This window comes from Anser cygnoides, chromosome 3 (genome assembly GCF_040182565.1).
Source record: "Anser cygnoides isolate HZ-2024a breed goose chromosome 3, Taihu_goose_T2T_genome, whole genome shotgun sequence".
NCBI classification, from domain to species: domain Eukaryota; kingdom Metazoa; phylum Chordata; class Aves; order Anseriformes; family Anatidae; genus Anser; species Anser cygnoides.
This window is the reverse complement of record NC_089875.1, coordinates 14586570-14600545: the sequence shown is the minus strand read 5'-3', so window position 1 is coordinate 14600545 and position 13976 is coordinate 14586570. Positions and strand designations below refer to the sequence as shown.

Here is a 13976-nt window from a genome sequence, read left to right as displayed (position 1 = left end):
TTTAAGGTTAGAATGTCATTGACTTCGAAAGTCAGAAATTCCATAATTAGCTTGTTGGTACAACTTCTGTGTTCAAATTATTATAATACTTTTAAAAATTATGTCATCACATGTTAAAGAGTTTTAGGTCTTCATGAGTCAACTGTCTCATCTGATGTGCAAGCTGGATAAGACACATTGAATCAGTAGAATCATTTCATCTTTTCATGTATACGTTGTGTTGCTGCAGATCTTAATATCCATTTAAATTTTTGGCTTGACTTTGCCATTTAAACACACCTTTTTGTGTTTCTTACTGCTGCAGTATCTGTGTCAGAAATATTTTTTTTATTCATGCTTTTTACCAGGTGATGTACGAGAAAACTATTAGCTCGCTTTTACAGAAAGGGTCTCAAATTTAATTGGGTCTTGATTTTTTTAATTATTTTTACAGACTGCTTAATGCTTATGATCAAAGCACAACTCTGCTAGACATCATGGGCATCCAGGCATGCTCAGCACTTCTATGGACTGGACCTGGCTGTCTTGTTTTAGGCACCCAGCAGACGAGCTTGAGAACAATGACAGCTTGTGAGCACAGGCTTGTACAGAATCATGTGAAAACACTGGTAGAGACATTGGGAGAATCCCATCCTCTAGACATGTGTTTCATTGCTTCCAGATTTGTTCAGAGGATGCAGCTTCTCTTACATATAAGGCTTTCTCTTTATTCCTAAAGTGAGGCCCCTGGGAGGGAGGTGAGGGAAAGTAGCATTATATTGTCATCTCAGATAAAGAAACTAGAACATAATACATGAAAGGATTGCTTAAGTTTTTACTGTTTAAAGTTCTGTATTCTTTTTCTGTATTTTGCATTTGTCTTTGAAAAAAAAAAGGAAAATTAAAATTTCATTTGTGGCACTGTGTCCATTTTTAACTTGAATTACCAACAGTGTCAGAATCAGAAAACTCACAGCACAAAGTTCTATAGTTTGAACTGCAAGTGATTTGGGGTAGCAGCACTAAGCAGTTTCCCTGTGCTGACTGGATACAGTACAGCTGCCTCGTGAGTTTTGCAGTGGGCTGTGAATATCAGACGACTTAAAGAGACTCAGGACTGCGAACTATGTTCAACTCCAGGTTGTGAGTAGATTATTTTCAATAGCCCACTTCAGACAACGTACCATTCTTTCATTACTCATACATCTTGCCTGTATCTCTCTGTTGCGTTGAACAGTTAGTTGCACCTTGCTCTGTTCCTGTTACTCCACCATTGCCTGCCTCGCTTCATCCTAGCATTTTGCTCCTGATTTCTCCACAGCCTTCACTTTCCTGTCTGGCCTGTCCCCTAACATCCTTATATTTAGGCAATTCAAACTGCTCCTCAGTCTCTGTGCTTCCTGAGAGCAGATGGAGAATCTCTAGATTCTGTGCAATTACATGCCAAAATGGAGACACCCTCTCCCCCCTCCCAAAGCTTTTCAGCACAACTGCAGGAAGGTCTCACTGTGCTCTTGCAGCTTTTGGCTGGATCACGTATACTTGTTTTGGGAGGCTGCTGCATGTGCAGGCTACCAGGCTTACAAGACCTGAAACACGCTCTGTGCTTATGGACTTTCTCAGAAAATACTGTTTGCAGCTTTTAGCTGACCCTCCCTGCACAGAGCTTTCCTCAGACCCTACAATTTGGCCAGATCGGTGCATATTCTTTGCAAAGCTGAAGTTAGATGCAATTCTGATGCTAAGCCATTGGTGCAGATACTCTTCTGCACCCTAGCCAGCTTGGGCTTGTACCATTCCTACTCTTCATCAAGCCTCAAGTTTCTATTTCATGGGCAGAAGTGCTAAAACTTCTGCAAGTGATGTTTTTCTGCTTGTATGTTTTTTACACAGTCTAAACAGAGTACCTTTGGTCTTGGATACAGCAGAAGGGTTTGGGTTTAGGTTTGTCTTTAGAAACCTAAGATGTGCTTGGTTATGCTCCTAGGGGAACATTTCAAACTCATTGTAAATTTGATAAAGGCACTAAGTGTGGGTTTCAGTGACTTCATTGTTGCATGAATCTGTAAGTCTGGGGACTGATATAACTTCTACCGATTACCCTTTGTTAGAAAATATAGAAATGTGGTTATGTTTTCAGCAACAGCTATAACTGGGGTAATAGCCTTTTATGTTTTATAATGTTAGCTCATAGCATTCTTCAGTACTGCAGTGAGGTCGCTACTCCATATGAAGGCTCAGAGAAATTGCTTAAGGGCAAAAATATCAATGAGAAATTCTGATTCCCAGAACCAGTCAGAACTGGGAGCTGTATGGGGCTCAAAGTAACCGACAAAAGTAGAAAAATACTTTTGGTCCAAGGAATTGATTAGCATAGGAGCAAATGACAGACAAAAAGGGGAGTGCTCCTTAAGTGAGCATAGTGTAGTAAAAGCTTTTTTTTTTTTTTTTGTCATAGACCTTTCTGAATTTAACACAGAGCATGCAAGCTAGACAGGTGAAGCTCTGCTGTGAGAAATGGATCCTGCACAAGCAGGTGTGTGGCATATTTATGTGGCACTGGGGTTCAGCTGCCAGAAGGCTTTTCGTGCAATTTGTCTTCCCATTGTGACTATCTCTGGCTGGGCATCTGCTTGAACCTTGCGGTTCTTAGTGCTGGTATACTTCCAGTATTGAGCCAAGTTCTAAATTTAGATCGGTTTAATGTATTCCTTGAATTCTTTCCTTTCCTCCTCTCCTCCTATGTGCTGGCTGACAAATTCTGACAAATGAAGATGTTCATTCTCTGCAGTTAGCCTGGTGGTAGTTCTTTTTGCTGTCACTCCAAGTGAGAAAAGTTTGGCTTTCTGACAGCAATGATGTTTGCTGTTGTTATTTTTGGAGAAAGGCATGGACAGGGAGTACTTACGCATTTTATCACAACTTTTGGACTTGAAGTACTCTTTTAAATCATCATTTTTTACCTGCAGATGTTTTAACTAGATGAAATTTGGATGGTACTAGAACCATGGAACTTTTGCTGAGACCCCAGAGGATGACTTGATCCACGTGTACTCTGAATGATATGTACTGCTGTGCTCAGGGAAGGGAACTAAACCAAACGTAACTTGTACTTGCTTTGAACTAGTTATAGGTGTTAAGGCTGAGTGGATACCTCTCTTCATCTCTCCTAATCCATTTGTGTTGGAGATTCACAGCTGAGACTTATTAGCAAGACAGAGTTGGCCGTTGCATTGAGCTTTGAATACAAGTGGTGACTCTTATATTCATATATGCTATTTTGCGATCCCTGCTCTGGTTTCTGGTATTCTTGAACTGAAGTTTTGGTTACCCTCACCCCTCTCCTGTTTATTTTGGACACCTTGCCAGATGCCCCACAAACTCTTGTGGACTCTTTTGGCCCTGTCTTGGTGGAAAGGCCATTTATGGCTCCGGGAGGGAACTTCAGACAAGCAAGTGTTCTTTGTCAGTCCTGGGGCCTGTTTGGTGTCTCTGCAGAACTGTTTTAAGTGGACTTTGGCAAGTCTTTAGATGATTTAGAATTTGACTGGTTGACTTCTTGACTGGTTGACTTCTTGATCGGCTTCTCATGAAATGAGAAGCTGAGAACTGCCCATTTTTTGTAAGTTATCCCTTGAGATCAGTGTAATTCCTAGTGGAGCAGACTCTCAGAGTTTGGTGAACGTTTGTCTACTCTTTCTCACCGGTTCTTGGATCAGATGAGGCTTGCTTGCCATTTCTGGATGAACTGACCTATTGAGTTGGACTGCAGGAGTTTTAGACTTGACCACGGAAGTGCTCCTAATAGGTAGTCACTGTAATAGTAGCTTCTGTTTGCCCTGTTAACATTTGAAGCCTGTGGGTGATAGCCTTGACCCTGGCTGTGTTCACCATAGGTTGCTGGCCCTCAGTTTGGTCCATCGCTCTGGACTCAGAGCACATGTTCTGGTTCCTGACCTTGCCACCAATACTGGGACTGAACCACTCTTTCCATGGGGACGTATTGTCCTTACATAATATCCTTGGAAGGCAGACTTTGTTTAGAGCATTGGCACCTTATACAGTTGCTAAATAAAAGATTAAATTTGTAATTGAAAGGTATTTTTGGTTGAGGGGGGTGGGGAGGGTGCCTTTCATTTTTTTGACCTGTCCATCTATGAAACAGTGAAATTTTCTGTATTCCCAGTGGAACTGCATTTTGTTTCTCCTCTCTGAATACTGCTTTCTGCTTAGTGGTAAGGCTGTTTTGTTGGTGGTGGGTTTTGTTTGTTTGAGTTTGTTTTGTTTTGTTTTGTCTTTTTTCCCTAGGCTCTGGAGAATTCTGTTGCAAGAGTCTTTTCAGGATAAATCCAGAATATTAAGGATATTTAAAGGACACTTCAAAGGCAGCAGTCTGTGTCCTGTATAACTGCTGATACATCCAGAAAGGCATTGGGAACTGGCTTCCCCAACTGGGACATGCCAGTTTTGTGTTGTTAGTCCTGAGGGAACGCTCAGTCTGGGGAATTCCTGGCATCCCCTGTCAGAGCCTGCCACGCCGGGGAGTCAAGTAGCGTGGCTTTTTGGTAAAAGTTTACTCCTTGTGTCAGGAAGGCACAAAAAAAATGGAAGAAATGCTGCAATGAGCCGTGTGGTGGTGTGGCCACTGGTGGCATACTGAAAGGACTGAAAGCATATGTCTGAGATGCAGCTTACTTGATTTTAGTTGTCTACATGTGAGTGAAAATAGATACCAGCGTTTGGTCAGATGAATTGTTCGCCAGGCTACGATGGAACCCTGGGCACCCCATTTCCTTATAGGCTCATGCATTTAGGTAGGATGAATCCTGCTGTTGATATCAGTCTGTATCCCAGTCTTATGGACTTGTGGAAAGTATGAAAAAGGATGAGATGAGAATTATCCCCAAGGAGTGAGGCATAGCATGGGCTGGTGACTCATGATTGCCACTTAAGAGATTTTCATTAGATGTTCCCTTCTCTTTCTTGAATTTGCATTTAAGAGTTTCCTTATTCATTTCTTTTCTTGAGTGGTGTGTGCCCATTTCTCGTTTGTGTCCTGCAGAAGGCTGTGCAGAGTTCACTTTAGATGCTGAACTCCCTGAAAGTATCCAAGCAACGAGGAGATGCTTGTGTGATAAACCCCTGACATCAGCCAAGACCTTGAGTTGCAATAAAACCACATGCTCAGCAACAGAGAAAAGGAAATGGCTGCTGATGGCCTCTGGATGTTGCTGAAAGATCAAGGAGGCTGGCAGTGCTGGTAATGATGAATAGGACCATCTGGTGTGCTGGGAAAAGTGTGCCAGAGAATAATTTCTGTAAGAGATTGAGGAAAAAATACGAGGAAGGAGAGACAGCTTGGGGGCTCTTGGGCAGTGAGGTTGCGTCCATTGTCTAGAACGTGTGCATAAAATCAGTTTTCTGATTCAGCAGAAACTCTAGTCTTGATCTCACATCATCTTGCATTTGTTGCTCTGTAGACTTTCAGGGGTCCTCAAGTTCTGTTGTTTTCCCAGGTGGTCAGTCTCAGTACCTGTACCTTTCTTCCTCAACCTGCTTCTTTGATGCACACATTCTTTTGTTTCTTCTGAGGTAGTGGTCCTAGTCTGTCGTTAGTTTTTCCAGGCTCCTAATCATTCTCTTAATCCTGAAATGAACTACTCCTAGCTCTGTGAGAGCCTCTAATAGCAAAGTGATCGTTATTGCACATTGTATTTAGCAAGACCTTCCTACAGATGGTTATAGTGGGCAGTGATCCTAATTACGTTACTGTATTTACGCTGTAATAGCTTTGCATTTTGACAACTCTGTTGGACATGGGGACTGTCCCTGTTAAGGGCAGTGAATGGAAAAACATCTTTGTATGGATTTCTGTTGGCTCAGGGATATTTCTTCTAAGATCAATTTCTTGAATTTACAACCTGACAAGATGTTTGTGTAGCGTGTTTCTTCTCCAGTCCTGCTGTGTTATGTTACATTTATTACTGGTGACTTTTGTTTGTGTTGCTATGCGTTTTCCCACTGAGACTTCTTTCATCTTCCTTCAAAGTCCTCCCAGGTCCCAACTAAACTTTTTGCCTTCTGCAGCTTTTGCTATCCCTTTCACATCTTCTTTGTCATTAATATGCAAGTGAACAGAAGATCCGGTGTACTGAATCTTGAGATATCAGCTGACATGTTGTTGCTATGCTGAATGTAGCATTGTTTTGGTAGCAAGATTTTTAATAGCCAGCTCAGTATGAATTTCCAAGTAGAAGTAGGGCTGCACCGTAATAATTTATGAATAATATGTGATGACCTAGATATTGGGATGTTTACTGTGTGGATATGCCTGTGTAGCCCAGTAGAATGTTGTGAGGTAAAATAACAGGTAAAAAGAGAAGAGTGACTCTGGATAGCAACTCTCAAAGGGTTATCCAAAAATATCTTTAGAGACAATACTCAGGGTGTTAATACTGGAAGTACTACAAACTCTTGTCCCAGCTATCATGCAGAGTTGTTTTTCTTGACCTGGGAGCCAGAAAAGCAGATGGTTTAAGAAGAAAAAAAACCTGCCCTTGAGAGGCAGGGACCTTTGTTCAGCAAACTGGACAGATGCACAGGACAGGCCTTCTGTGATGCACAAGACACCCAAATACCATTTAAACCTCATCAAATATTGTGTAAGATGCATGTTTGAGCGTCTGGCTAATTTAAGCTTCTTTTTCTCTTCAAATGTTACTGCTGCTGTTGGAAACAAGCAGTCCTCAGGGCTTCCAGAGCGGTTGTGAACACCGTGAAAGCAGACTGCTGAAAGGAAGGGCTGCAGTTAGGTTCAGTGAATAAGTGCTAAGTGAATCAAATGAGCCCTGATCTAGCTCTGCTGTAAACTTGAAGTTGTTCCTGTGCAGCACAGTGTGCTTTAAACATTTAAGAGAGAGAGAAATTTTAAAAAATATTCTCCTGGCGTGGACATTAACACTTGCAACACCTTAGGAGTCTGTCTTACATACATGCATATATCCATACATGCATATCCTGTCAAATCTCAGCAGAAGGAGAATCAAGGGATCACTTTCCAGGAAAGACAGGAGCTCAGCTTGCTCTGGGAGTGGGTGACAGCTCTAGAACAAGCAGATGACCTAACCAGTAGGTGCATATCATCATACATGCTGGAACCTAGACATCTTTAGCTTTGAGTTTATCTCAGTTGAAATGGTTTGAGTTTCCAAGTAGTGAGATACTCCTATCGTGATGCAGTCTTTAATTTTGCTCAGAGACGCAAAAAAAGCTTCATTTGGTGTGGTTTAAAAAAAAAAGAATAGAGTGAGAAACAGAACAGAGCCATACTTGTGGCTTGTACATAACTGTTTTGAGGTAGTGCAGTTGTCAGGCCTCAGAAACATGACACTGAAGTAGCCTCACTAGCAGAGCAGGTCATGCATTTTGTAAAAGCTTCTACTGGAAATTTTGTTCTGCATTTAAAATCCCATGAATGAGATTTAAACTTCACTTAACTTGTTACTTGCAAGCGTTATTTCCAGCTCCCATGGTTGTGTTTTACTGCAGCGACCTGTGTGTGGAGGGAGAATGACACTTTATATCTGCCACACTCTGGATAGACTTTCTACTGTCTCCTTGAGGGGTCTTTCCTTTAGCTTTGGCAAGAACATTATTGACGTAATAGGCATTATCATTTGCTTTAGGTATCTATGTCATCACTTGCTGGGCTTGGTTTTTCATGTACAGCAAAGAATTTATACATAGCACAGTCAAGTGGGCAGCTGGACTTTTGCCTAACTGTGCAGTAAAGGGATTCAGGCACAGCACAGATTGGGAGCTGAATTTGTTCCTGCCTATGCATTAAAGAAGCTAGTGCCTGTCTCTGTGAGAGCCAATTTGATGTCATCTCTCTTGTGCATTGTACCAAACCTCCTTGTTCTCTTCTAGTTGAAGAAGATTGGTGGTGGTGGCTTTGGGGAGATTTATGAGGCAATGGATCTGCTGACCCGGGAGAATGTGGCCTTGAAGGTGGAATCAGCCCAGCAGCCCAAGCAAGTTCTCAAGATGGAAGTGGCTGTCCTGAAGAAGCTGCAAGGTAAGGCAGAAGGCTCTTTGAACTCTGAAGGGGTAAAGGTCACTGCATGTTAACAATTAGAAACCAAAGTTGCAAATGCTTTTTACACCTTTCTCTTCAGCTACATGCACTGTTACATTAAATGATTCAGCTCAGAAAGTTACTACATTCTGCACAGTGTCCTACTCAAGTGAGTTCCAACTACAGGGGCTATTTTTGTCTGCCAGGCTATAACATCAAGGAGACTTACACTGAGCTATTGGTACACTGGTCTGTTCTGTCTAGTGATACTGATTAGGTGATAAGGAACAGAGCAAGCAATGTCTGACTAAGAAATAAGGTTATCTGATTGCCTCCCAAAGGGCGAGGGCAGTGGTTGTGAATAAAGCACTGTGAGCATGAAGGACACTCCATGTAAAATGGTTGAATAGTAGATGAGCACAAAAAGTGCAACAGTCCTTTCTGGTTGAAGGAGCAGTGAGGGGGCTTCTACTAAAAGCTGACAGCCATAGGAGGATGGAGACAAGGAATTTCCAAATCTGCCTTTGAGGAGCTGAGAACTGCTCTTTGCAAAAGTGCATTGTGCACTGACTTCCTTGTGAAGGCAAGGGCAGTTATTGGCAGGTACAGTTTGCATGTTCTAGTAGAATATGCCTTAGAAGGGATGTTTCCTTCTGCAGGGTTCCCATCTGAGCTGGGAAGACACCTTCTCATGAGGCAGTGAGTAGTATACTTGTCACCAAGGCTCATACTTCAGAGATAGTGTTGTGGCCCTGTGTCCATGCCTATATCTCTGCCCTTGCACAAAATCTCCAGAGATGGTTGAATTAGAGGGTTGCAGGTCTTTTGAAATGGGGTTAATGTCTGTGTCACGTTGACCCTAGGGGAAGGTCAATGAATTATTTTTGAAAGTCAAATAGTTTTCCACAGTTCAGCTCTTCTAGGAGGAGGACTGATAAGGCCTTTTTAGAATACGCTATATTATAATAGATGCATCTGTGCTTGGTAAAGGGAATCAAAGCAAAGGAGAAATCAATCCATATCATTAAGAGAAAACTTGCTGTTCACCTCTAAAAGGCTGGGTTCGTAGAGGCTGTCTGAGAACAGCAGGACAGGTAGATGAAGTCTCAAAGCAATGTAATGGGATAAGCAAAGCAGAGACGTAGATTTTTGCTTTTGGTTTTACACTTGGAACTGCTCACTGTGAGTGAGGGGTGTGACTGTGTAGAACAGCAGATTATTAGAATACCAAGAGAAGATGCTATCATGCTGACTAGTGTCAATACATGCTATATCCAGAGCAGGGAATGCTTGAAAAGCATGACCTGAAGTCACCGAATCAGAGCTAGCATCAGAGAATATTCAGGGAGTTAACTAATTAATGCTCATACTTTTCCATCAATGTTTATTCTTGAAAATATAAATGCTTGAAAAGCAGCCAAAGTTGTACACAGCATGATCCCGGGAATTTAGAGGTGCGGGGCAGGGTGGGAGGAGAATTTGGTAAAGCAGTTAGCAAATGCAAGGGGACAGAAAAGACAGAAGCAGCTCAATTGGCTATGCATCAGCTATCCAGCATTTAAGAATTACAAATTACTTCAGCCATGTTTGTACAAATCAAGCTGCTCTGTGAAGAGTTTAGCTTTTTTTGGTTCAAGGTTAATCCCCAAATGCTTTACTAAAATAAATTATAAAGTTAAAATAAGAAATAAGGTTGAGAGAGTTGGGAATCACGTATTGTGTATGTTTTGACAGTGAGCCGTTAGGGAAAGATGAGAAACATTTCAGAAAAGGAGAGACTGACTTTAGCCAAACAGTTGGTAGGAGGGGGTAGGTTGGTGCTATTACCAAAGATGATAGGGTCAGTTCGTGGTTTTTTTTCAGGTAAAAAGCAAGGGATCAGTGTTGTGTAAAATGCTTCTGTACTTTTCTAGTAGGATTGAGCATTGCAGTCCCTCTTAAATAGCACATCTTTAATGTTGGTGTGTTACCTAAATAAAACAACAAAGGACTAATGAGCTGCTGCTTTTTTTCAGAGCTTGTGATCATGGTCTTGCAAGCTGTTAGAGCTTTACAGAGTTTGGGCTGGCCATTAACCCATACTGCAGACGTACTTCACAACTCCCTGCTAGAGAGTCTATGTATGTTCTAACAAACACTGTGGTGTGTGGTGGTGCGTGCTGTTGTTTGTTTGGTTTTTTTACTGTGAGGGTGGTCAAACACTGGCATAAATTGCCTATAAATGTTGTGGAGTCTCTGCCCTTGGAGATATTCAAAACCCATCTGGATGTAGTCACAGACAGCCTGCTCTAGCTGACCCTGCCTAAGCATTGGGGTTGGACTAGATGACCTCCAGAGGTCCCTTCCACCCCAAATGATTCTGTGACGCGTGTGCTTGGCTGTGCGAGATCACTGCCACTTCAGTATCTCTTGGCAGCCTTGTAGAGCCATTCTGTTCTGATCTTAACTGATTTGATATTTCTAGCTGTATAAGGCCTTTTCTTTATCTGTTTAGAGGTAATGTTTTTGCCAAAGGCAAAGTTCTTGCTGACTTGTATTGTTGCTTGCAAGGATCCTGGGTCACCTTCTGGCTTTATGTTGTGTTGGGACTGGGAAGTACCAGCAACAGTCTCCTTCTAGGCTTTGGGTGAAACATGATTGAAAAGTTACCTGAATTCTCACCACATGGTGATATTCAGGCAACTATAGATGGTTACAGAATCAGTGGCCACAAGATTATGACCTTTGACTTCTCATGTGTTTGGGATGGCACTGCATGTATTATGGAGGTAGAGTCCTTTGCCGTTAAGTACTGAAAGGCTGCAATGAGGTCTTCCTGGAGTCTTCTCTTCTTCAGGCTGAACTTCTAGGTGAACACAGCTTCTCTGTCAGAGGAATACTATTTTAGTGCCAAGCTCTTATTTTATTACTTTAATCATTATTGTAGAGTTTTCCTCACTTGAGATAATCTTGCGTGATAGTACCACTTGCACATGGTTTTAACCTCAGTTAGGCTTTTATCTACATAGCAGTCAAGCATTCTGAAACCGAGTTTAAGCTGCATTATCAAAATTCTTCTTGCAGATAAAACTTGCCTCCAGCAGGGAAGGTTGCTGGTTTAGTTAGAGCTGCATTACATTTTGCTGGGTAGACAAGGCTTTAGATAACTTATGTTAAAAAGTGAATGGAAATAAGATCTGTATGGCTAAGTGAATTCGCACCTTGCTTATCCAGAGAGCAAGGACCTTTGCAGGTCTGTCACTATCTACATTAGTGAGCACAAAAGCTATGTCTGTGTTAGTAAGAAGTGCAATATGAGCAGATCAGTAGATTGTGGTGGTTGCTGAGGGCCTATATATCCTCACTGTATTTATCTTTGGGGTTTTACACTATAAACTAGGTGTGGTGTGAGGATTTTGCTTTGGGTTAACTTTAATCCAGTCCCTTGGTCTGAGTAACTCTCTTTCTCCACAACATGGAAGTGGTTTGATGCTGTCTGAAGGACATGTTGTTGGCATGGCTTCTGTCTCCTTTAGGATTTTGGAATTATTTGGGTGCATCTGGAGTGGATCTTCCGGGTCTATTTGCTTAGAAAAAAGTTCACATTAACCCAAACTCACTGTGTGAACAATACTGATGTGTGGCAGTTGCGTAGATATGAGGCAGTATGGGAGCTTGCTTTAAAACCTCCTTGCTGTTACAAATCAGGATTCTGAGTCTCCTGTTCTTCAGAATTGTAGAAGAGGGGGAAAAAAAAAGGATGGTGTTCTGTCATTTACTACTTGGAAGGAAGAATCCTTTGACTTATAGACGATGTTTTTCCATATCTTCAGTGCTTTTCTAACCCATTGGAATACAGACAGACAGACACCTGCCTGCTCTCTCTGGGACTTTATTTCCCCACTGTGGAGTCTTGCTGTGGAGCAAAATTCAGCTGGCAAAGGGACATCTGTGAAATACTATCAGTGAATACTGACTTCATCTCCCATCTCTGAAGTCTTTGGGGTTATCAGAATATAAGGGCTTTGTCACAAGAGCTCTAGCACAGCTTTTGAGGTGCTTGGCCTGGGCACTCTCAGTATCAGGCTGCCTTTCCAACAGCAACCTTAGTTGTAGAAATAGTAAATCAGTATCCGTTATTGAATTAAGTTGTTATTTTTTCCTGCTTTTGGGCTGCTGCAGAGAGGCCTGTGGAAGCCATTTTAATGCACTTAATGCACCAGGCACTATCTTCTGCGGATGCTAGACAGGGACTGTGTGAGGCCCAGCAGTAGATGCTTTAAGTTCAGATGTGTTCCTCCTGTCCTTACCCACTTCTTGATATGCCTTTCTGGAAGTACTCTGAGGGCTTGTGAGACTGGAATGGTACAAAAGGATCTCTCACAAGGCATGTGCCTTGGATACCTCCTGATCTGCAGGTCCCCAAAATATGGATGTGGCCACAGCATTTGCTTTCCTTTGGTAGGATTGTTCTTGGAGCAGCCTAACAGAGCAGCTAGATGGTTAGTTAAGTTGGCCAGATCATTCTGGTGCTGAGCAATTTCTGTTACTCCACCACAGTAATTTTTTTCCTCGTATGAGGCTGTGGGGTCCTGCGTACTTGCCTTCGACCTCACTCGGCAGCCAGATATTCCTAAACACTGCTCAGTGTGATGTTTTCTTTGTAAATGCCTTCTTTCCAGTGTAACCAATCTCATTGCGTAGGACTCTGATTAATTTTATTCTGCAGTGCAGAGATCTTCTGCATATTGAGTAGTTGTGCAAGATGCAGCCTGGTCACAGGCATTGTGGTTTTGAGTGCCTGATTTTATTACAGCACATAGTGAAGCAGTTCTGTGTTGCTTGTTCACCATTTACTGCCAGCGATTGGACAGGTAAGGGTTTACAAATAAAAGAAGGGAAGAAAAGGGATCTTGCTTGTTTTTTCTTGTTTGCCAGACCTAGTCTTTTCTTTTTGCATTTTTGACTTGTTAAGGTGGTATCTTAACTCCCTGCAATTCAGTTTCTGTTACTTTCATAGACACTTTTTATGTTTCTACAGCATTTTGTTAGGCTGATGAAACCAAGCTGTCTGTGAAGACTGGAAAGCAGGGTAAGTTACTGTTGTCAGGTGTTAGGCTAACACAGGGAGGCAGATTCAGACACCAGAGGTAGCTGTAGCCTCTGTGCCTGGCACTGCATTTTGCCATGTGAAAGGTTCCTGCGGGTGTTTGAATGCACTGGCATTTGGTCACCATGGCCTCACAAGACTGGGGAGGGATATGGGGTGGATGAAAGGGATTTAAAATACGCTTTTTTGAGGCGGTGCTGAATTCTTGCTCTTTCACTTTTCTGCCTTGTCCTGTGTAGAATCCATTAGTGGTTGGTCATCCTAAAGCTTTTAGTGGTCTTGGGACACAAGCAGATGAAATGATGCCATGCAAAGTCAGGCAATTTTATGTTTTGCTTTTGGATTAGAAGGTGATGACCAACCTTTTGTTTTGATGTGTGTCCATTAGTACGTTAATTTATTACAGAAGCAATAGTGAGGCTAACCCAGTTAATGAAATCCTGGTGGATTACTATCGGATAATGTAGTTATTTAAACTGGACTTCCAGCATTGAATTTGTTTTCTTTCATGTACAGAACTCCTTGCCTCCAGTCACGTTGACAAGTCCCTGAAGTCAACTAGTTTGTCTGGCCAGAGAGGAAACTTGCTAACTGCAGAGGAAAGAAAACTGTGATCTAGTCAACTTTGTTAGGTTTCAGATGGTATTTCCAATGAAAATTAGAAGATGGTGAAAATACCTCTCATATTATTTCAAGATGGATCCTCCGTTTCTTTAGAATATTTGTACAGAAGTGACATCAACTACCCTCAAAATACAAAATCTGTGCTAAACTGATAAACCTGACAATGATGCTGACAAGTGAATAAAAATAGAGGATATATATATAAGG

General features: G+C 42.0%; 1 protein-coding gene across 4 annotated transcripts in view; it reads left to right on the top strand.

Moving 5' to 3' along the window:
- TTBK1 (tau tubulin kinase 1) overlaps positions 1-13976 on the top strand; it is a 107423-nt gene that overhangs the window by 16238 nt on the left and 77209 nt on the right. For all 4 annotated transcript variants that reach the window (XM_048079022.2, XM_066993526.1, XM_066993524.1 and 1 more), the window contains one exon: positions 7909-8056. In XM_048079022.2, coding sequence (XP_047934979.1) covers positions 7909-8056 — 148 coding nt within the window. The remainder of the gene's footprint in view (positions 1-7908; positions 8057-13976) is intronic.